Source organism: Schistocerca cancellata, chromosome 2, assembly GCF_023864275.1.
Source record: "Schistocerca cancellata isolate TAMUIC-IGC-003103 chromosome 2, iqSchCanc2.1, whole genome shotgun sequence".
In the NCBI taxonomy this organism is placed as follows: domain Eukaryota; kingdom Metazoa; phylum Arthropoda; class Insecta; order Orthoptera; family Acrididae; genus Schistocerca; species Schistocerca cancellata.
Genome location: NC_064627.1, coordinates 1,078,485,688 through 1,078,510,431, shown reverse-complemented (window position 1 = coordinate 1,078,510,431; position 24,744 = coordinate 1,078,485,688). Strand labels below are relative to the sequence as shown.

Here is a 24,744-nt window from a genome sequence, read left to right as displayed (position 1 = left end):
ATCTCTTCTGAAAAACTAGCTGCAGTAGCCCTCCAGAAAGGAAGGACATCGCAAAGAACACACCCTAAGGGATTGGTTCCAAAAATGATCATTCTCTCCATAACGATATGTACTCCACTTTGAACATCCAAATTAATGTTGTGTGCGAGACCAGAAACCTGTCCACAAGAGGAAATGTAGCAATAGAAAGAGGATATCCTAATGACATCAGTGAAATTCTTCCACGAATACTGAATCTGCACTGTAATGAAGACATTGTTTACTTATTTATTTATTTGTTTATTTGGTATTTGGTTTTAGTTTTTTTTTCTGTGTAAAATAACAGACCGAATGTTGTACTTGAACTGGCATGAATATAGCACATAATACTTTAACAAAATTTCAGCTATGTTAGTAATAACTAAGCATTGTGCTATTTAAGGTGAAAAATCTACATAGAATATCTACACAAAAAGAAACAATAATGACTAAAAATATCTACCATTTGCCTGTCTGGTGCGCAGATAACTTTCATCTGGAATCCAGTTGGTACTAGCTATTGCACTTTTACGCTATGCAGCAGTGGTAGGTCACAAATTTTTTAATTCATAATTCTGGACTACACTACTATATAATTCGGCACTACACAGCATTACACTACACTGCTGTACTTAGTATCAGAACCACGCTAAATTTCACGTTTGTCTGGATGGTTGGCCCTGACACGCTGATGTACAGCTCAGGATTCACGGGGTTTAAGCTGCTGTGCTCCTCGGAGTGTAGAGGTTCTCAGACGGCTGCCGAGGCCTCAGGAAATCCTTCCTGGTCCCCCGGGGCTCATCTCCTCAATGCTTCCAGAATATTGCTGTAGGTGGAGTATGGCCTCTTCTTTGTTCTCTGAAAGCCATGTTGGTTTGCAGCTCAAAGGCTGGTATTTTAGGCGTCAGAGATTTCAGATTATGCCACTGTTTCTCAGACTGTTGCATTTACAAATGCGTTCCTGTCCTGGTCTCCAGTACCATATCTCATGGCACATTCCCAGGTGATGTGATCCACGGTGCCGAATGCTCCCAATTCACAAGTGCGATGTTGTATTTTTAGGAAGTAGCTGGGATATGGTCTGTGGACCATGTCTCAACAGGTAGTGGATACTGATAAGCCAAAACATTACGACTACCGCTGAACTCGACATGGGACGCGGTAACAAAAGTATGTGAGCGGAGTAGACAAGGAGAGGGGATCACCCAAGCGAGATTATGCGCTGTAAATGGGGAAATTCATTACAATAAGCGACTTTCACAAAGGGCATATTATTATTACGCGGAGCCTGTGAATGAATTTCTCGAAAATGGCGAAGCTGGTCGAATTTTCACATGTTATTGTCGTGAGTATCCACGGAAAGAGCTAGAAGGACATTGAAACTATCACCAGGCAAAAGGTGGGGTGCGGAGGCTTGTCTGCTGTGTAAAGAAGGATAGATGGTAATCTGTTGTACCTCTGCCGAGAGAGCACAGCGCTGGGGCACGCGTAAATGTCTCGGAGCACATCGTTCATCGTGCGTTGTTGAACGTGGAGCTCCGCAGCAGACCCTTCGTGTTCACATGTTGACCCAGCTACATCGTCAATTACGACTGCAGTGGGCACGGGACCATAGGGATTCGACCGTAGATCGGTAGAAACGTGTCGGCACTTCGGGTGAATCACATTTTTGCTGTACTAGGTCAATGGTCGTCTCCAAAAGCTCGAAACGTGCTCCGCGCCAAGGATGCAGGCTGATGGAAGCCGTACGGCGCTTGCCTAGGACCTGTGGTTGCAATCGAAGACACGATGACAGCTGAGAACCACCTACATTGCTTCATGCTTGATGTCTTACCTGAAGGCGATTTCATCTTTCAGCAGTATAAATGTTCGTGTCTCGGAGCCAGAACTGTGCTAAAGTGGTTTGAGATGCCTTACAGTCAACTCAAGTTGAAGTCTCGGCGACCAAATTCGAGTGATGTAAATCCAGTGCAACACATCTCGGGCGCTGTGGGGCACCATCACTGCGCACGCAAATCAGCGGCCCGTTATTTTCACGAATTACATGACCTGTGCGAGGACACCTAATGCCATTATCCTCCACAAACCTCCCAACAAACTGCCTCAACCGTGATACGTAGAATGAGTGATGTATTTCGTTCCTAAGACGGACAAACAAGCTATTCTGCAGGTGGTCATAATGTTTTGGCTCATCAGTGTGTAGAGCTCTTGGTCAGAAGGAAGCACGTCATTCTTGTTAGCCGCGCGGAGTGGCCGTGCGGTTTGAGGCATAATGTCACGAACTGCTCGGCCCCTCCTGCCGGAGGTTCGAGTCCTCCCTCGGGCATGGGTGTGTCTGTTGTTCTTAGAATAAGTTATATTAAGTAGTGTGTAAGTCTAGGGACCGATGACCTCAGCAGTTTGGTCCCTTAGGAATTCACACACATTCAATTCTTGTTCTTTCTTAGGAATGAACTGGTAGGTTCTTCTTACTGTTTCTGCCCTGTCCCAGATTTCTTGCATCGTCTGCATAGGTGGTCAAGCCTCCAGTGTTTGTTATACTTTGAAGCTGGTTCAGCAATGATACTACGACAATATCCTAGAACTCTGGTCCACGAACAGAGCTCTGTAGTCGGCCTTCCTAGGGCATTCTAATCACACCTGTCTGTCTTTCTAATAATCTCTTACACTGCTGTAGACACAGCTGGCACAATGCATCTGTTTCGGTCTTTTGAACAGGGCAGGCCACAACAAATTTTGAAACGTCCCAGCTATATAAATCACTATGCCTATAAAATACATGTCATTTGAGGTATTCACAATATTCATTAAATGTTTTAATGCATCGCCGGCGGATTTTCCTCTTCTGAAACCGTACCGTAGGAGGCTCATGATTACTACCTGTGTGAGATCCCTCAGCGACGGCGCCCAAGGCTATCCTATACTTTGGCATTTACCAAACAAATAGGCCAGTCATATTATAGCAGGCCTTGGTGCATTCTTCCTGTTTAACTTCATCATTGCTAGCCTGTCCGCCCTGATAGCTAAGTGGTCAGCGTGACGGACTGCTCTCCCACGGGCCCGGATTCGTTTCCCGGCTGGGTCGGAGATTTTCTCCGCTCAGGGACTGGTTGTTGTGTTGTCTTCATCATCATTTCATCCCCAGCCGGCGCGCAGGTCGCCCAATGTGGCGTCGGATGTAATAAGACCTGAACCAAGGCGGCCGGACCTGCCCCGCAAGGGGCTTCCCGGCCAATGACGCCAAACGCTGGCCTCACTTACTTCTGGGCAGATGGTATCACAACGCTATTACTCACATCCTGGTCTAGTAATTCAGAGCGAATCCGATCGTTCTCTGTGTCTTCAATCGTTGAATCGTCTGGGAACAAAGGCCTAAATAGGTACTGCACTGAAGTTCCCCGTCTGTTGTCATCGGCCGTCGGATACTCTCAGGGTTGGTTGATGTAATGACGACGTCGACATTGAAAGCTTGAGCCAAACAAAGTTTCGAACTCGAATTTTGTGCTTTATGCGAGCAGTCGCGTTAGGTAGTCAGCGCACGCCTTCTGGCACATCTCATCTTGTTAGCGACATTTCTTCCAATTACACATGACCAGTGAACCTATGTATCTCGCGGATGATCCTGGTTTAGCATTTCGTAAGGATTATGCTACACGACTTAGATTTCAGTTTATTGTAAAGCTGTTATAAATCTCGACTCTTGTGCAACTAGCTTCAACGTTAAAGTCATTGTCGGACAGACTTCAAAATTTTGTACAGTGCATGTCACACTTCTACAATTTTAAAATATATTATATGCCTTTTTGATGAAGTCGTGTCATATTCCAGAGCTAAATAGATGTTTAATAGATTTATATTTTGTAGAAGTGTGATATACACTATCACAATTTTAAATCCTGCCGGGCAATAAATTTAATATCGAAATAAGTTGCAGCAAAATAAAAGTTTCTAGCAAATTGCGGTGGTTTTACATTAAGAAAGCTGTGCAGTACGACTTAATGGAGACTTAATGCATGAAATTCACAGGAGGCGTGCTCATTATAGGCTATACACATAAAGCATGGACTCGCAACGAACAGGTGAAGTCAGTTCTAATTTTTCCCTCACAAAGATTTCGTTTCTAAAAAATTATGCTTCTTACGTCGCAGATTTAGCAGTTCTAAAAGATTTCACTGATATCGTTCCACGCCACTGATTTCGTTACTTTACGCTCATTGATCAGATATGTGTATACCCGTATGGTAAGCCAACCTCGTCAACAAAATCCTTTGCCTCAGCAGTGCTATTGTCACAGACTATGTGAGTGAACATCTAATCGTGAATTTCTGAATTTACAGGAGATACATTGCCAATCTTAGAAGCGCACGGAGACATGCTAGAGTGGCTTTAGTGGTTAAGGAGGCTGCTCACGACAGCAGCGGGTCAGGGCTCGACTCACGGGCTGTCACACTTTTCCGTCACCAGCAGACACTCCTCAAAACTCTCTTAGTCCTCCCTTTCTCTAGTGAAACCTTCACAAGATAATTGGTAGACACTACTCTACTCCAGCCACTGACAAAATCACTCATCTAATGACTGACATACGAAGAAATTAACGACGAATATGAATTGCCGTACATGATGACACAACGAAGAGGTTGAAGGACACTTTAATAACTATTAACAAAATATACGCTTTATGTCAGTTCTTTGTTCTAATATGAGACTTTGTAATTTTGTCTTCTGCGTGGCTGCTGTTTGGTATGGTCTCGAAGGCGAAGAATCGACAGCCTCATTCAGCATCCCGAAATTTTACCTGCTACTCGTTCATTCCCCATTCCCCACAAAGGATATAATTACATCATAACAGTTCAGCTCACATAGAATCAGTAGCATTTTTAAATGAAGCGTGACACTGCAAGAGCATACTCATTAATGAAACTATGAATCGTGAAGTATAGGCATCGTCCATTTTACTGATGTTTCTCACTCTGGTTTATCTAGAGAAATTAATTACGCAATAATCATTTGTGTTTCATGTTCAGTTTGAAATTTAAGCAGGTACTACATCACCTATAAGTGCAACAGTTACATGTAACATAGATCATTTTATGTTAAATTTATCAAAATTGCTGGTGGCAGTAATGAAGCCAACGTCCTAGTTCAACTTCTTTAAAGGAAATCGATTAACAGAGAGTACAGAATTCTTTGAAAAATGTCGTATTACCGTCTTGAACTGCTGGTAAAATTCTTTATTTACGCAGGCAATTCCATTCTGTAAGAGCACTGTCCACGAAAATATTTCATATTTTAATCTTATTTTTAAAATGATGAATCATACTGATATATTTTGCATTTCCCTTTTTGAGCAGCAACTGATGAATTTTGAAATACACGCTATTCATAGAAAGGATTTCAGAAATATTCTTGCTTCCTTCTCTGCAGTATTGTTATTTTCATATCCTCTGCAGCATTTTGTACAAGGTTCCCTTGTTGGTAAATAGCTTTGGAGGCATAGTAAATTCATTCTGCCTTCGGAATAAAACTGCTTGCATTCTAGATTGCTTCCGCTCACTGTGGCAGCACCACGGTGTTTCTATCAGTGGCCGTGTCCGCGCCACTTGAACCAGCTGTGCCTCCCAGTGCCTGGCAGTGAGTGTCGTTTTAGTTGGTACAGCTGATTGTTTCCTGTTTCAGATGGTGAGTCGCTGAGCCTACAATGGCGTCCATCGTCGAGTTGCGCAGCACCTCCGGTAGAGGTCAGGCGTGCTAGCACATGCTGGCGCCTGGCCTCCAGATAAGTGACCTTATAAATAACGCATAACCGGGGCAAATTCTGTGCCGCAATCCCGGTCGCTTGCTCTCTCTGCCTTGGGACTTACGCCAAGTCCCCTAAAGCTTTCGCTGCAATCCACTTTCATCTCAACGACTTTTAAAAGCTCTGTCTTCTAAAACATGATTATTCTTCTAAGGAACTGTGCTGCGAATTCTCCTATACTTTACTGACTAAAAATGATACACATTTTAAATAAATTTAATAAAATGAAGATTCAAGTCAGTAGTAACAGTTTGACTCTAGCGCAGAATTTTATATCTGAGATTTGGAACTTTAGTGCATCCAACACAAAAAGAAAAATTTTCCTCTGGTTGGGCAGAACAGTGGAAGAGAGAAAACTCAGAGCTTAAGGGGTCACTAAGGTAAAAAGTAAAAAGTAATCTATGACCACTAACAAGAATTTAACTAATTTTCAGCATAAGGTTTAATTAATTGAGTTTAATGTCAGTGCTGGTGAAATAAATTGAGCTCTGTGCATGACGCTTACTGTAAACTTTTGCTTTTTTAAAACTGAGTGCTATTTAACTTACAGCAACTGTGAAACCCACTATACCACATTTTTTTAAATTTTGCAACTTTTGTAAAGAAACTATTTTTTGGTTTTTTCATCATTTTTGCTATCATAATTTTTACATATTTCTTTTGTTACCTTAGTGTGGTTTCCTTAACTAATTTGAACTTAATAAATGATGCTTCAAAGGAGTTACTAACGTGAAGCAGTTTCTTTTGTTTGAGGCTGAATGATTTTATTCCAGTTCAGGGCCTATGCCAATGTACAATACTTTAGCAATGTTGCCTAATAATCCACTCCCAAAACCGTTAATATTTTGCGTAGTATTCAGCATATAGTTATTTGTTCACATACTGAGAAATGAAATACTATTGAAAACAGTGATTTACTAAAAAATGGAACATGATTAATTCCTTTAAAATAAATCAGATTCTAAGAACCCATGTAGTTTCCACAATAACATCAGAAATGTGAACAAAAGAGATTTCGGTGAACGAAACGACTTCATAAACAGCAAATTTCAGTTCTTGTTATGCAGTGTCTGTGGATGGTCCTTGAATTTGTCGTGATTCAGAATAGTTATCATTTTTCCGACTATACTTAAGAATTTGTAGCTACATAGCGCTATCACTCGTACACACGAAAGAAATGCATCATTTGTCCCTGTTATGCTGTTATTTATATGTATATCAAGTAACTTTTTCATTGGTGTGTTTTGGTTTTATGTGATTCTCTTCCATTTCCAGAAATCCTTGAAGCTGTTAAACATCTATGTTTAAAAAGCAACTTCTAATGACACAGCATGCATAAATCACGACTTAAAATGAAGTTGATAACATACTTGCCACAGGAAACATCTCAATGAAAACAGGATAGTTCTGTCAATAACAGACATTTTGATGCACTTTGTCTAGTTAACTACAAAACTACTACACTTCTAGACATTGGTTATCAGTCCACAGTGTCCACTTCGTATGATGCCAACTTTCCTCTCCCGAATATTTTCGTAACAACATACTTTTTTGTATTACAGTAACAATTAATGGCTGTCATCTAAGTTTGGTTTACATTTGACTAACATTCACCAAAAGTATTTCGGGTTGTTCAACAATTTGTGCAGAATACTAGCACTTATTAAATCCAGTGTAAGAAATCCTTTAAGTTATCACAAATATATCTAAGAAAGGAAATCACTATATATAGTAAATTCTCATACAAATACCATGCCACCAACGAAACTTCACAAACTTTGCTCTACTAAATACAGTTCACATGGTTTCATGTGAATAATTCAATGGTCTTGACTCATCAATAAATTGTTTAAATGATGAAGATGTATTAACATGTAACTATGTGTTTTATTAAATTAGATGCCTAAGAAGATAACCAAATGATTAAAAGTTTTGTTGTAATATATTTCCTTTTCCAGATGATCCTATAGCAATCGTTGTGTAGCATCTATGTGTCTAGCCTGTAGCATGGCACGTCTGTGTTCTGTACAGAATGTGTTTTAGCACTTCAGCACGTCTGACAATTGTCCTCTCTCTAATTTGTTTCCAAATATTTCCCATATTCTCAACGACCCTAAATATTTTCTTTTTATGTCTCCTGACTAAGCCTAATCTTCAGTTGTTGCTGTTTTTTCATTTCACAGAAATCCTTCATTTTAGATACTGATATGTACATGTTGGTAACTGACATGAATCTGACTCTTTTTCAGTGTGTCTTTCAATTTAATACACTTTGAAATTATAATGGCAGAAATCTATTATGTACTGCTTTAGTTAACGTATTTGACTTCTTGCATGCCTTTCGTATATAGTGTTCATATTGGTTAAAATTCATTAATTTTTTAAAGATATGTTTATATTTTTATGGTATTTATCTTTTCTTTGTCATGAAAGAGTACAAGCATACTCATAAATCAAACTCGTATGTATTTTATACTGTCGAAGATTTTCCAGAAAGACAATATATTCACAACAAATTCTTTATAACGGCCACTAAACCAGATTTCTTCCAAAAAAATGTAGTTTATTTTAATTTGAAAGCGACACTTTGTTTCATATACATTTAGTTATACTTTACTGGCTTATTAAATGGTATGAGTATGTGTCAAAAAAGTTTGACAACCATCTGTCCAAAGACTTCGAAATGTAGCCATGCAAAATCTCTGCAATGTAGTGCACAGATAGATATTGGACTTTATGTATTACTTACCAACGTGGATGCTAAGCGTCTCGCATAGTCTTATATCGACAACAGAGGCCACTGCAGTCTGATATTGTAATATTTTTGATAGGGGCATTATCACAGATATCCATTTGCATCGTTTTAATGTCAGATTGTTATTCACAGGCTAGTGAGTTAAGTTGGTGCATAAATTCGTATCGCTTTTCCATAAGGACACAGGAGATAAACGTAACATAGACTTTGGTCATCAACAACATATTCTCCTTCACTATTTACAACAAACTGCCAACCCTGCACGACTGCACAAATAATGTGATTTTGAGGCAAAAAACACGTCGAGCTACCTTCGGAGCATATTTTCATCCGGAAAGGAAGTTCCTTGAAGGTTGTTCGACAGAGAGAGGAGAAGGCGAAAATCTGAGGACCCAAGGTCAGGTGAGTAAGGTGGGTGCAGAATGAGTTCCCAGCCCATTTCCTGTGTAGTGTTTTCTGTCAGTCTATCAGAGAGCATTCGGGTATTGTTGTGGAGTAGCATAACTTCACGCAGTCTTCCTGGTTGTTGTGCTTGAAACGCGTCTTCAAGACGACTAAGTTGTTGATTGAAGGTTACACCTCGGGAAGCTATTTGTAGTACTCCACACCATCGGCGATTCACCAGATACATAGTATTATCCTTCGTGGGTGCACGCATGTGTTTGTACAGGCCATTGCTGCTTCCATTGAGCACAACCACTCATTTCTTTTCCTTGTGTTACCATAAAGACATCATTTCTTATAACCGGTAACGACCGAGAATAGGTATGGTCGTTATCGTTCATGAGCCAGCTGATGACAAGCAAACAGGTATGCACATATGGGCATTTTCTGATTTTTGTGTCATTGGCATGGAGTATGCTGCACCCATAAACCGTATTTTTGAACCTTCGCCACTACATGCAAACGTCACACGTTGGTGGAATGATCACAGTTCAACACATGTGCCAGTTGTCGTGTACAATGACGTGGACCATTGTAAATCAATGCATTTCAACTATCCTCATCAAACCCCGATGGTCTGGTCAATGGCATTATCCCCTTACACGGTAAAAATGTTTGTGGCTGCCGCCATTACTGTAACAGTCTACTGAACTCAAACAGAAGAATACGTCGGAAATGTTGCGATTACTCCACTTGGCATTCCATTTTATAGCGTCTGCTGCGCCACTCACTACCTCCAAATGACAACAGTGAACTACAAATAAAAAATGACAATCGATAAACAAACCCACAGCAGCCGGAATACCAGCATGAGAAACAAAAACACTACGAACTTGTGCACCAGCCTTATAGCTTTGACACACACTGCTGTTTTGCGAACGACAGGAGGTAGCAACCACAAATTAAATAACTTAATAACTAGAGTTTCCTGATGACAATAGATCAGAATACTGATATCTGTTCAGAAACTTGCTTTTCTATTATATTCCTTGAAAAATAGCGGAAGCGTTTTGTTAGACTGCCAGAAGTATGTAACATGTTAATGACACACGGTTATGAAACGGAAAATAGAAGGAGCTAGGATGGATTACGGTATTATTGAGTGTATGTATTATCTAAGTACTGGAAGTGTTTAAGTGTAATAAGAACACAAAAGGAGCCAGCACCTCTGAAATAATTTTTGGACTACTTAACGAATGTAAAATTCCATACAATTGTCAATCTGTGTGGGATGAACTCACGTAGACGCCTCTAGGAACAATAAGTAACATTATGAAGAGCAAGGCAGGCTTAGAAAATCCTCATTGTTTCCATATCTTGGTTGTAATGACGTAACGAGACTAAAAATATAATTTCCAACCAAAAGAGGATAAGCTACGTATCCTCTGTCCCACGATAGTCGACTATATCCAGTTCTTCGTTTGAAAATGTGTAGCGAATACCTTTTCTGTAGCATCCCATATATTAGAAGTGATTTAGACTTCAACGTTAAAACTTTAGGTAGGGTTTTTCTACGAAAACGTTTGGACAAAAAGTTTCCAAAAAAAAGCAGTAGATCAGAGGCTACAACTAACTCCATATCTGGGAGGCTATCATAACTTTCACATACAGAATCAGGGTTCAATTGCTGAAACTATCTAGCGTATTTCCTTGTTGCAGATTAGTTCTGCCGTGAGTCATGAATGTCACTGAGAATCTATCTATAAGAAAACCGATATTAGTGACTATTATAATGATACATTAAGCCCCCATCCCTCAGTTGGTGACATCTGATGATGCAGACGATTAAGCTGATTTGTTAGCTGGACAATTAGTGACAGCGCCGAAAATTTCAGTTTAGTCCTTTAGTTACACGCAGCCGGCTGGAGTGGCCGAGCGGTTCTAGGCGCTAAAGTCGGGAACCGCGCGACCGCTACGGTCGCAGGTTCGAATCCTGCCTCGGGCATGGATGTGTGTGATGTCCTTAGGTTAGTTAGGTTCTAGTAGTTCTACGTTCTAGGGGACTGATGACCTCAGAAGTTAAGTCCCATGGTGCTCAGAGACATTTGAACCATTTTTTCAGCTCCACACAGCTTTAGGGAACGTCCTTGCCAATAGACCTTTACTAAGATTTCTGGCCACCAGACAGCTGAATTTAAAGCAACAATATTCAAATCTACACGAAGGAAAACTGGCTAATAACAAATCATGTGCTCTAAAAATAAGCAAGGAATCATTTATAAATCTTCTCAATGGAAATGGAAATTTTAAAATTGACCAATATATTTCAAGATGGTTAGTCGGTGTGGTAGATAATTATTGGCAGAAGATAATTAATGGGCATAAGAATGCAGTTGTCTGTGCTTTGCAAATGTTTGTCAAGCAGCGGAGTGTAAAATTCTGTGGCCTCCAGTAAATAGCACAGGTTTCTAATTGGTCACTTCTGATCAGTTGGTCTGGATAAGGACAGAGGGAGTCCCTCATGGTGCAGGATTCCCGGTATTATTGCCCACTGGAAGGCCATTGTAAAAGGTCAGGTAGGGGATGCTTACTGTTTAGCACTTCACTTTGGTTCTTGACTGCTGATCATGGTTGCTAGTTCAATGCCAAATGACAGAGCAGAGGACTTGCCAAGTCAGGAATGAGCGACATCATACACATAATAATAATTATTATTTTGGATGTTTTGGCACTTTGTTTATTGTGTTTCGGTTTCATGCTACCCCATGAAATGTTGTTAATTCTGTATTGATCACTTAATTTTGTTCACTCTGTTAAATGCTTCTTGTTCATGGATCTATCTTGTGGCACAGAATACATTATAGAGACGGTAGGATGGAGATTTGATGCAGATGTGCAGGCAAGCAGTTAAGCGAAATATGGTTACCGCTTCGGTCCTTGATCGATCAGACACTACCGATTCATCCTTGAGGTTTCCTCAGATCTTTTCCCCCAACAAAATATTTTAGGGATCGTTTCAATTCTTCTTGAAGTGTTAATAGCGCGCTTCAGTGTAAAATACGACGTGTTAGTTTCTCTATCCTAATTTTTCTCCCCTTTTTGGCTACAAAAGCTGCTTTTTCATTACCGTCTTAGCGACAGGATGATGGTATTCACTGAACTGCTAGTGTCTTGTTCTTCTGTTGTTTATATTTAATTACATCTTAAACTTGTTTAACTTGAACGACTTTTGGTCTTGTGTGTTGATAACAGTCGATGTTGCTGCCCTGGCATTACAAAATGTAGCCACTTTGTCGAATGCATGTAAATGCTTATTTAGCTGACTTGTAGCAGTTCTGATGGTTTTAGCTTCACCTTAAAAATCTGAGTGTGCGGTCGTAAAGTTAGACAGAAAGAGAAACTTTTGCTGTATATTCCTACTCCAACGTTTCCTCCTTTTTCAGTCAATGAACCGCCTGTGTAGATGTGCAGCCAGAGATATTTAGCCTGTATCAGGTCTTTAGTTCCCAACGCTGTAGCTCTCTTTATTAACTCATCTATTTCACTTTCTTATAATTAACCATTATGTCTAGCTATTATTGCAATCGAGGAAGCAGAATTGGAGGGAGTGGGAAAATAAATTTTTAAGTGTCATCTTTTGGCAGTTGATATTGTAATTCATGTCTTCTACGTTTTTGGATGAAACTAATTTGTGTTTTCAACTGTCTGTTATTATCCTTAGACGAATTCGTATTTTAGACATTAAACTTATGTCGGATAGACGAATCAGTTTCTCATACTGCAGCAGTGTCGACTTTTGAATACTTATGTCAGTAGCTTCTAATCCAATCATAATTGTCATTAACAATAAAGCTTTCAATTTTACTCCACTAGTTATAACTCTTAATGTTTGGTTATGGACTTCTTCTAATCAGTTGATATTTCTGGTAGTAGCTGCTACAAGTGTTCGCTACCATATGTTGTAATTGGTCTTATGTAGGTTTCTTACGTTGTGTTGTACACTGTCCTTGAACGTCCCCATTTACTACAAGCTGATCTCTTCAGTGCGCTGATCCTATTTTTTGCTTTCTCAGCACATTATTTATGTGGGTTTGCAAGTTTAACTTTCGATCCATACGAACCCCTAAATATTTAATGTGTTCATTCCATTGCATGTCTTCCCCTCTAATTGTTAAAGAGAATTTAGGATGAGAGTGACATTATATGACTATTTCTTGTTTCAGTCCTTTCTAATTATTTTGTTTCATCCCTTTTGTACGCTCCTGGACATCTGCATTAATCCGTCTTTCTGTCATTTGTCAGGAGCGATATGTCATTGTACGAAGGGTAATGGCTAATTCACGTTTCTTAGTTCCTCCCATTTTAGCAGTGACGATTTTAATATTGCTCCACAAATGGATTTCATCTGGTCGTCTAAAAAACCACCCAGGACTCTGTCGCTTCTCATACGTTTTCCATCTTTTCATATAGTGTACGATGGCTGCTTCCCTTTCTTTCTCAGGCAACACAATACTGCTGAGCGTACAAAGCCGACGCAACAGTGGTCTGTGTTCCTCCAGCATCCCGCAACTTCTCGCTTCCTGGATCTGATCACACTTAGTATAGTGGTAAGAGAACGATGAATGCAGCAGTAGCTTTGACTGCCCCTGGATCCAGGAAGTCTAGCGGATGGGCGGATCTCGAGGGGATTAATGTTCATCCCGCTAGCGGTCAACGATTTTATGGTGGACCTGTCAAGCGAGTAACGCGAAAGGATTTGTGTCCTTCATTTCGTATGCAGGAATGACACCTAAGACCAACACCAACACCAAACACATGAGGTATTCGGCGTTTTAAACAACCAAGTAAAACTTGTTATTAAAGGAAATGTGTTTGTACCAAATCAAATTCGAGTACTATTACCTGAGTTTATTGTGTCTTTTCCACTGAATAATCTATTCCAAGATGGTCTTCCAGCTAGTGATAAGCCTAACGGACATACATACAGAAGAAAGTTTGAGAGTAAGTTTCAGCAGCACATGTTAATTCATGGAGATTCAAATTCAGATTCTATATTTCATTATTTTCGTAAAGAGATTTACTGTTTTCTTGCTTAGTTTAGTTACATACCAACAGAAAAATAGAGGGCTTAGAAGCAATGTGCAGTATAAAAAGTAAACATGGCGAATCTCCTAAAACTTGCACCAAGAATGATGCGGACTTGCAAAGTGCTATTGTTGTGCGGTTTTCACGGAATGGATTGGTAGTCGGGGGTTCGTATTGTTAGTCAATAAACAGATTGTATTGGTAGTTAGAATGTGTATTATTTGTGCAAGCATACAATATTTTAAAATGGAACAATGCCTATTGACATTATTAAGCTAAAAGTAAGGAAAATTAGTATGCCAGTGGTGTTGATTGCAGGATTCCAGTGCGAGTCGTTTACGAGATATCGTATTTTGGAGAGTTTTCAAACCGACACTTATTTACGCCACTCAACCATTGAAGTTACTACATACTATGTTGTTATGCTTGCTCACGGTGTGCTTGTGTGCTCCCTGAGTGCATTGCGACTTGCTTATCATTTACTGTGTGATTGTCCAAGCTGTAGGTCCTGAGTAGACTATACAATTTAATAGAGTATGCAAAATCCAACATGCTCATGGTGTACAGAGAGTGTAGGAACAATGCACTTGGTTCTTGTGCGGTGTATGCGACAAGAGATCTCAATAGACGTCAACCATCTCGGCAATTGTTTATCAGTCTCTTCAACCAATTACGTGCGAGTGGTAGTATAACACTTAGCCAGCGTAACAGAAGGAAATGAGTGACGACAGATGAGTGGGAAATTAATGTTCTTCCTGCTGTTGCCGTTGTTCCACATGTTAGCTCCCATGCAACTGCATCAGGAAGGGGCATGAGTCAGGAAAGTGTCCTACACATTCACCATCGACATAGGTTCCATCCTTACCACATCTCTGTCCATCAAGAGTTGGATGGAGATGTTTATGAGAATCCTGTTAGCTTCTGTACAGGGGCATTAAGACAGACGTTTACCAATCACGGCCAGACAAACCGCCGAAACATGCACATCTGGTCTGTTGACAATCCACGTTGGCTTTGTCACGTCTGTTGCCTTCGTCAGCGTCTGTGAGGTGTCAACGTGCGATGTGGAGTAGTGAACTATCAGTTCAAAGCCCGTTTTTCATAGACGAAACACTGAACGTGCATAAGTGTCTCAGCCTCCTAACAGACCATCTTCCACGGATCCTATAAGACGTTCCTCTTCAAACTAGGTGGAACATGAGGCACCAACATGATGACTGTCCAGCCCATAGTGACGGAAGCACTACAGCATGTCTTCACAAACTGCTTCCAAATCGTTGGATTGGACACAGAGGACTTGTACCTTGGCCGCTTTCTGCAAGAACATACCAATTACAACCAAGTACAACCAGGTACGTATTACTGCAGCCAGCTCGGAAATCTCCGTTGAAATGCTAGCACGTGTGCAGCAGGCGTTCCTTGTCAGAGTAGAAGCGGGTATCGCCGCTACCGGTGGTGATTTTGAACACAACCAGTGATGGTCAATTGTCTCGTTACTAGTCATAACGCACGTAAGTAGTGTATGCACTTGGGTTGTTCGTTAGTGTGTGCTGTCACAGGCATTGCGCTAGTGTCATTTTGGGAACTTTCGCAAATTACTATAGCTCGTAAACTACTCACACTAGAATACTGCAACAAATATTGTGATTTAACCTGATTTAGTTCGTTAATGTCAGTACTCATTGTTCCATTGAGAAAAGTATGTGATTGCATAAAAAATACATTTTCTATGTATTATTGGAATGAGTTGATTGGCTTACAATATGAGCCGCTGACTACCAATCCATTCTGTGGAAACCGTACATCAACAGTACTCTCCATTTCCGGAAAATTTGCGGTGCAAGCTTCAAGTGATGCACTGTGTATTTAAAAGACGTACTGGAAGTGGATAGAGTTTAGTTGACATGAGGTAAACCCATCAATAGCGCTTAATTACTAAAGAAATAGATTGTGGGAAGGGAATCAGAATGAGCAATGAAATACTGATATATGTAGTATGCTAAAACGTAGAATGAAAGCAAGTAAACTGAACGGCACGACAACTGAAATTGGAGATTTCTGTATTATCACACCCGATTCTTCTGCATTAAAACAGCATTCTCAGGTGAACTACATAATAAGGAAAGTATCCCATGTAATAAGTATGATCAAAATACTATTACAATTTAGATATTATGTAAGGTATTTAAACAGAAAAAGAAAATCAAAATTAAAATTCTCAACAGTGGCGAAGAATTCAGCAAGAGGCCGCCAATGTTCTTAGCCAAATCAAACCGCTGAAGACGGTAAATCGCCAAAATAAATAAAACATGACATCGGGATGAACATTGCGGTGGCGTACGACGAGAAAAAAAATCGTACATAATATAAGTACAATGAGTGAAAACGAGACACATTTATAAGGAAAGAAAAAATTGGACTCTCCAGCGATATAAATAACCAACAACCCCCTTTCGGCCACGCTTTGTCACTCCTATTCCCAACACTCATTCTATTACCAATAAATGTGTCGAGGCCGTAGGGCTGAATGGGCAACAATTCAATAAGCGTATCCCTGTGGAATCCATGAAATTTGGGACACTAACCTAAAACCTCAACATACTGGCATAGTTATTGACACGGTTTTTATCAGGCAGAAAGATGACATAAGATGGGAGGCACTAGAGAGCGACGGTAAGACCGTGACATAAGGTAAACCGGGCGGCATTTTTGAAGGTTGGGGAGCGTCCTAAGAATGAAATAATGTATCCAAAGATAAAATAAGATATTTATTATGAAGTTTAACGGTTGTAACTGCCCGCGTTACGAAGATCTGTGTAAAATTCAGAAATTAGACATGGTGCATCATGACAGATGAGACGATTTCTACAGGACTCGAGGAACAGTCGATGACGTCGGCTACGGCAAGAGATGGTAAGATATAACACAGCTCTTATAGAAATGTCGTATTACTTCACAAGTTTAAAGCGCAACAAAATGTTTGAAATTTATCATTTGTGCGAAATAAATATTACGTAATGAAATCACGAAGAAAGGCATATTGCACCGACTGAAAAGCTAACAAAATTTATTTTAGAATTGACAAGTATTCTACTGAGTTAACCTGAAAGTCAAAAGTGCAAAAGGTACGTGGGATGAAACTTCCTGCCAGATTAAAACTGTGTGCCAGACTTTTGCAAAGGTCCCGAGTTCGAGTCTCGGTCCGGCAGACAGTTTTAATCTGTAAGGAAGTTTCATATCAGCGTACACTCCGCTGCAGAGTGAAAATCTCATTCTGGAAACATCCCCGAGGCTGTGGCTAAGCCATGTCTCCGCAATATCCTTTCTTCCAGGAGTGCTGATTCTGCAAGGTTCGCAGGACAGCTTCGGCGAAGTTTGGAAGGTAGGAGACGAGATACTGGCAGATGTAAAGTTGTGAGGACGGGGCGTGAGTCGTGCTTGGGTAGCTTTTATCGTAGAGCACCTGCCCGCGAAAGGCATAGGTCCCGAGTTCGAGGCTCGGTCCGGCAGACAGTTTTAATCTGTAAGGATGTTTAATATCAGCGTACACTCTACTGCTGAGTGAAATCTTACTCTGGGCACGTGGGATGTCGAGCTTAACAAAGATATCTAAAAACGTATGAATAAAGCTGGTTTCTGCAGATTGTTTGGAAATGAAAGGCATCAGCAATGAATGCAACGTCACATATATACTGATGCAGAGCATTAGGGAAATAGAGAAGACGTAAGGAACTGTAGAAACAGTACAGACGAAATATGCCCTACATTTCAGGCGTGTGACCAATGGCATACACGAATGTTGGGGGGGGGGGGGGGGGGGACGTAGCTGCTCAAAATTTACTGTACGCGACGTAACTGCCATCTCATATACCGTCGAGGTTATGGTAATAAAACGACAAAAGACGAAATGTAACAATGAAAACATCAAGACCAAGTTGAACAAGAGTCAGTTACACCTTGTTTGTACTCGTATCAGTTACATAATAAAACACAGTCTATGATAACATTAAGAGCCTTACCGAAAACTAACACCAGAGGAAAGCAAATACAGACAGGACATCGAATATAGAATCCAGTTACATTTCACATGCTTAGAATCAGACTATGAGCATTAAGACGACATAAAACAGCTTTTATAGAAATGTCGTATTACTTCACAAGTTCAAAGCGCAACAAAATGTTTGAAATTTATCATTTGTGCCAAATAAATATTACGTAATGAAATCACGAAGAAAGGCATATTGCACCGACCGAAAAGCTAACAAAATTTATTTTAGAATTGACAAGTATTCTACTGAGTTAACCTGAAAGTTAAAAGTGCAAAAGGTACGTGGGATGGAAAAAGAGTAAATAGACGACATCCGTAACCGAATGATAAGCGTCTCCGTCTTCAGTGCGGAAGACCATGGGCCCGATTCTCCGTACGTTTCCAAAACTTTTACAAGATGAGAGGGGCTGGAACGGAGTCCACAGAGCTCCGCTTGGACTTATGAGGAGCTGCCCGAACAAAATACCAGTGGGAACGTCAGGGTTCGTTTACTGGCAGAAATAACGGTTCGAGGGATTGCCGACTTGCTTATCACTTGTGTCACGGTCCCAGATTGCTCCTCACACTGCCACGCAGGCAGCGGACGACCAGCCGCAACAGATTTAAGGCCTAATACCCGATTCGTATGTAGTTATTGGAAATACGTTTTAGTGTGTTGCCTTAAAGACTAATTACTGTAATATCAGAGTAAGAAGAGTCAGTGTGTCGCTGGGGACAACTGCCATACATCGCGTTGATGTCCACATCCAGAATTCAAAAAGATATTTTTCTATGGCAAAACCCTCATTTTACAAAATAACCAATGTTTCAGTATCGTTAATTGTTTCCTTAGTTTGGTGAGGAGGAAGTTCTGACCGAAAGTTTTTCAATGTAATGAGCACTACTCTATGACGCCAACTCAGTGATAATTTATGTACGCTACAATCAATAAGCACTCTTGGAGCTCTAATTGTAGATACAGGAGAAGTACAAAACGAGAAACAAACAACAATTTTATAGTGTGTATTGTTTCGTTATTTTATGACTAGTGTTTGCTCCACATCTGGAGATGTCCTTGAATCTGAGTCTGTAAAAACTGGGTATACTGCCATCACAATTCACATGAAATACTATTTCGTAATGGTTTAAAACCATCATGATTTACTTCAGACAAAATATTTTTGTGTACGTTTGATTAATACATTCATAACACAGAGCCAAAAACAGAAATAGAGCATTTCTCTTTGGGAAAGATTAACATTTGTTCTAAATCTCAGCCATATCAATGACTCACAGCGCCATGCTATTCTCTTCAGTTCAATTAAGAGGGCCTCACCACATTGTACCTCGGAAAAAGTGAGCATAGGTCTCATTGTCAAGCAGCAGGAAAATTCACTGTTAAAGTAGAATTTATTACAGACCTTTCCCGATGTCGAGCCTGCATTTTCAAGTTTCCTGTACAAAGACGAAACCTAAAGGTACTGGTAATAATCCATTTATATAACAAAACTGGTACAGTGCTTACCAGTTTGTCACAGAGACTTTACAAGGAACCTGCAGATTAAATTTGTATTTAGATTCTTCTCACTTCTGACAGCTTATCCAAAAGTCTTGATAAAGTAATGAATTCTGGAGTGGCTTCATATATTTGTAAAAATTAAGTACTAACAATATGTCAGTTTGGTTTTCAGAAAGGCTTCTCAACAGAAGACGCTATACATAGTGTCACTGGTCAAATATTAAATGCTCTGAATAACCGAACATCAAACAGCTGGAATTTTTTGTGATCTCTCAGAGGCTTTTCACTATGTGAATCGTTAAATTCGTCTGTATAAGCCTGAGTATTGTGGTATGACTGGGACAGTGCACGAATGGTTTAATTCATATTCAACTGGGAGTACGCAGAAGGTTTAGATTAACAATACAGATAGTCTTCTAACTGGAGAGGATTCAATCTTGAGACCCTTTTTGTTCTTAATATATATGAATGACTTGCCTCATTATATTTATAGAGATGGAAAGCTACTTGTTTTTGTTGATGATACAAGTGTAGTAATCACACCCCAAAAACACGAGTTAGATGAAAATGTAAATAATATCTTTCAGAAAGTTATTAAATGGTTCTCTGCAAATGGACTCTCACTAAATTCTGAGAAAACACAGTAACTATTGTTCTTTACAGCAAACAGGTTAACACCATTGACAAGTATAGACTTAGAACAGACGTTTGTCGCTGAGGCAGAATATTAAACATTATTGGGTGTGTGCATTGATGAGAAATTGAATTGGAACAAACACATTGATGACCTGCTTAAATGTTTGAGTTCCGCTACTTATGGTATTAGGGTTGATGACAAACATATCAGTAAATTAGCCTACTATGCCTATTTTCATTCACTGCTTTCATTAAAAGAAAAAGCATTCATTGCACAAAAGCCTTTAATCAGAATAATAGCTGCAGCCCACTGAAGATCACCTTGCAGACATCTATTTCAGGAACTAGGGATATTCACAGTACCTTCTAAACACATATATTTAGTTATGAAATTTGTTATTAAAATGCATCCCAGTTCAAAAAGCAGCAAAGTGCATAGCTACAATATTAGAAGAAAGGATGGTCTTCATTATTCTAGTTTAATCGAGCTTAGGCGCAGAAAGGAGTGAACCATGCTGCCAAAATAGTCATTGGTCATTTACAAAATAGCATTAAAGGTCTACCAGATAGCCAATCACACGTTAAAAAATGAAAAGAATTTCTGAATGACAACTCAAAATGGCTCTGACCACTATGGGACTCAACATCTTAGGTCATAAGTCCCCTAGAACTTAGAACCACTTAAACCTAACTAACCTAAGGACATCACACACACCCATGCCCGAGGCAGGATTCGAACCTGCGACCGTAGCAGTCCCGCGGTTCCGGACTGCAGCGCCAGAACCGCTAGACCACCGCGGCCGGCTCTGAATGACAACTCCTTCCACTCAGTAGATGAACATTTAGATACGATGTAATAATTTAAACAAATTAATTACATCATCTGAAGAAGCATTATGTTAATCTGACATGTTCCACATGATTACAAAATGTCGATTTCGTGATCTACACGATCTGTGGAACAAGTATTAATGTTATGTAATGTAATACACACCATGGAGCAGGCAGTGGTGGTTAATAAAGCTGGTATCGTGGCAACTGACATTCGTGTATCCCAGATACCTGCCCCAATAACAGCCACCGCCTGCTCCATGCTGTATATGGTCTGGGCATGGTCACATTTTGACAGAAACCGGTCACCAATGCCAATAAATATTTTATTGTGGTCAGGTCTGAGTTTTAAAATATTTCTTCCGTTCTTCCATTTGAGCCATCAGTTACCTTTGGGCATTCATGTATTTCACACTATACCCCTCCTGTTTGTGTAATATCGTCATTTCCATGCCCAACTTATATTAAGAGGAAAATGCAACCATCACATCCTTTTAGTTTTGCTATGAAAAATTAGAAGATGGATGTCTGACATTCCTAACAAGTCGTTCAGAAATTTCTGCTGTTCAAGTCCATCACTGGGGAGGTTAGCACACCTTATATTCCAAGCCTACATAATGAGTGGAGTGGGAGAGTGGTGAAACATTTGACTGTTAGGCATTTGACAATGGCGAAATTTTCTACCCCCATTCATTTCCCCTTCCGAGTCAGTGTCCTCCACCCGTTGTAGACGTGATGTTAAACCATTATCGTCCTTCGCTTCCTTCCGTGGCACCATCTAAGATATTACAACTACCAGTTTTAGCTCAACATTAGTCCTCACTTATGGATATGATCATAATAGCAGTCTTTTCAGTTAATACAGGCTGTAACTAAATTTCCATTATACACGTTGAGGACTTCTAGTGAGGGGCAAGACGGTTAAGTTTAGCATAGGAACTACTGCCAAGAAGTGTACTGTTTTCCCGCTAAATTTAAAATATCACAATACACTTTCAAATCTCCTGCACTTTCGGTTCCACTCATTAGGTCATTAAATACATAATTGACGATCACCTGTTCGTATCCACCAGTGGTTTGTTTACGTGCCATCAGTTGAGTTTGTGATCTGGCAAGAGAGAATTGAGTTGCTGTTGTGGTCATGGGCTTTGTTTATATTGCACCACGGTACGCTAGTAATCACTCAGTAGAGTAAAACATACAAGCTGTGTGTAGATTTCGTATTCAGTACGTTGCTTTTGACTATAGTGAACCACAGTTTTGCGGAATCAGCAGACATCACGTTTATATTCCGGACATTATCAAATTTGGGGCGATATGTGGTATAATGAACTCCATAAAAATTCCAAGCAGCCAAGATGGCTAGTAAAGTATTTATTTAGATGACCAGTTTCGGTAGCACTGTGTTACCATCTTCAGATCTGTAAGGACAGAAACAAATTGATAGGGTAATAGTTGACTAGTGCACGCATATGGAAAAGTTACACACCTTCAACTTTACAATCTCCACCATCTGTGCTTTGTATCGTCTCGTATACAACGATGGTAACACAGTCGTACCGAAACCGGTATTCTAAATAAATACTTTACAAGTGATCTTGGCTGTTGGAAATTTTTTCAGAGTTCACGATTTGATGTTAATGTAGAGCGAAGCTCAGTGCAATGGGAGGAGGGTTGCTTGTCAGATGTATGCAGAGAGTTTGTCACATCGCCAGAATCCTTAGCACTCCTTGCTTGCGCATACCTGAGTTTGAAGAGGATGTACTCCGTGCAGTGGCGAGTACCAGAAATGTAGTAAGTGGACGGAATGTGGATGACCAAACTGTCCCGTGTGTTCTGTACGAGCAGCAGCTGCACCTGTAAACCCATTGGACGTAAAGGGAAGGCAGTCACAGAATTCTGCGTCACGAGCCCACTATTGCAGGGGGTTTTTGCACGGTTGTGCTGACGAGCGCAGCTTCCCATGGTGGATCCATTCCACGGATGAAGCGAAGTGCCATAGGGAAAGTGCTCTCAGTTTCCAAAACTGTCGTGTATGTGGTAATTAATATCCACGTGCTGCCATCTCTGTGGGTTTCAGGAACGATACAGTCTGAACATATGAGAAGTTATCCTGGTTGGACGTGTGACTGGGCCAAACCTTCTTTCACCACTGCTCACAGGTGCCACGTACTTGCAATTGCTTGATGGTATGCTGCATGGGCTTTTGGAAGATGCGCCATAGCATGTGTGAAAAAGCAGGTCGTTCTAGCACAGCAGTGCAACACCTTATTTTTCACTTATGGTCTTAGGTCATGTGGACCAGCGATTTGGGCAACAGTTGATAGATCGTAATGACCACATTCTTGGCTTGCACATTCTCCCGACGTGAAGGTAATCGACTACTGCCTGTGGGATGACGTGAAACCGTCGATTTACGAGAGCTGTGGCATCTGAAGAAGGCCTACTGGCGCAAGTTATTGCTGGAGCGGAGGTTGGTCAACCACGGATTGGTGAAAGTGTGTACTGGAGTGTGATGTGGAGAGACCGTATCTGTGTCAGCAGGTTCAAAATGGTTCAAATGGCTCTGAGCAATGTGGGACTTAACATCTGAGGTCATCAAAGAACTTAGAACTACTTAAACCTAACCAACAAGGATACACACACATCCATGCCCGATGCAGGATTCGAGCCTGCGACCGTAGCGGTCGTGCGGTTCCAGACTGAAGCGCCTAGAACCGCTGGGCTACACTGGCCGGCTTATCAGCAGGCCCAGATGACAAGCAGCAGGAGTGAGACAGCAACGTGTATGGTGGTATGTTGTGTGTAGTGGGAAAACGGAAAGTTTCTGGACATTAGTTGCTTTGGCAGATTTAACTGGTTCAGTTCCCTGTACAAGTCCTGATAACCTGTAAAGGGAATTTAGTTGCACCTGGTATAATAGTGGGTGCTATAATGGTCAACTCAAGCTCTAATGTCTAAGTGACAACTAAGATCCTTTCTGTCAAATACTGAAGTGAAGCTATGGTTTCTTTCGTAAATTACGTACTCGTCTCCCTGTCAGTGAGACCTCTGCATTGGATGTAGAATGCGACGTGCCGTGTTGCAGGCCGCAGCCACTCGGGCATCAACGAGGCCATCATATGGGTGAGCATCGGCATGGGCGTGACGATCGCGGTGCTCATTTCGATGGCGCTGTGCTACATCGTGCGCGAGAAGTGCCGCAAGCGGCGCGAGTTCTACGTGAGCGCCTAGGCCCGCCGCGCCCGGGACCGCTGCTCGCGGGCCGGGCCGCTGCTCCTGGGCGTCGGCGGCGCCGGCGTCGGCCCCGGGCCCGGCGCCTACCTGGGCGCGCGCCGCTGCGTCATGTGCGCGCGCACCGCCGCGCGACTCGCCGCCGCCGCCGCCCCCACCACGCCGTCGCCGCCGCCGCCGCGGCGCTCCACCTCGCCCGCCCTCGTGTCTCGGGCTGCCTGAAGGGCCTCCACCTGTTCCCGCAGCTGCACCTGCTGGGACTGTCTCTCCGGGGCACGTCCTGACACCTGACGCAACTCGGCACCCCGCCACCCTACCACCCTAGTCAGCGTCTGCGATGACGGCTCTAGCAAGTCTATTCACCGGTACCTACCTACTGCGAGAGCAGACATTTGGAACAAGTGTTGGGCCTCACAAATGATTAAGAGAAGAACTAAAACGATTATTGGAGACCAGAA

General features: G+C 41.2%; 1 protein-coding gene across 1 annotated transcript in view; it reads left to right on the top strand.

Moving 5' to 3' along the window:
• The window catches only part of LOC126149697 (uncharacterized), a 216,263-nt gene extending 191,961 nt beyond the window's left edge, over positions 1-24,302 (top strand). The window contains exon 3 of the mRNA XM_049915829.1: positions 24,141-24,302. Coding sequence (XP_049771786.1) covers positions 24,141-24,286 — 146 coding nt within the window. The 3' untranslated portion in view covers positions 24,287-24,302. The remainder of the gene's footprint in view (positions 1-24,140) is intronic.
• The last annotated feature ends 442 nt before the right edge of the window (positions 24,303-24,744 follow it).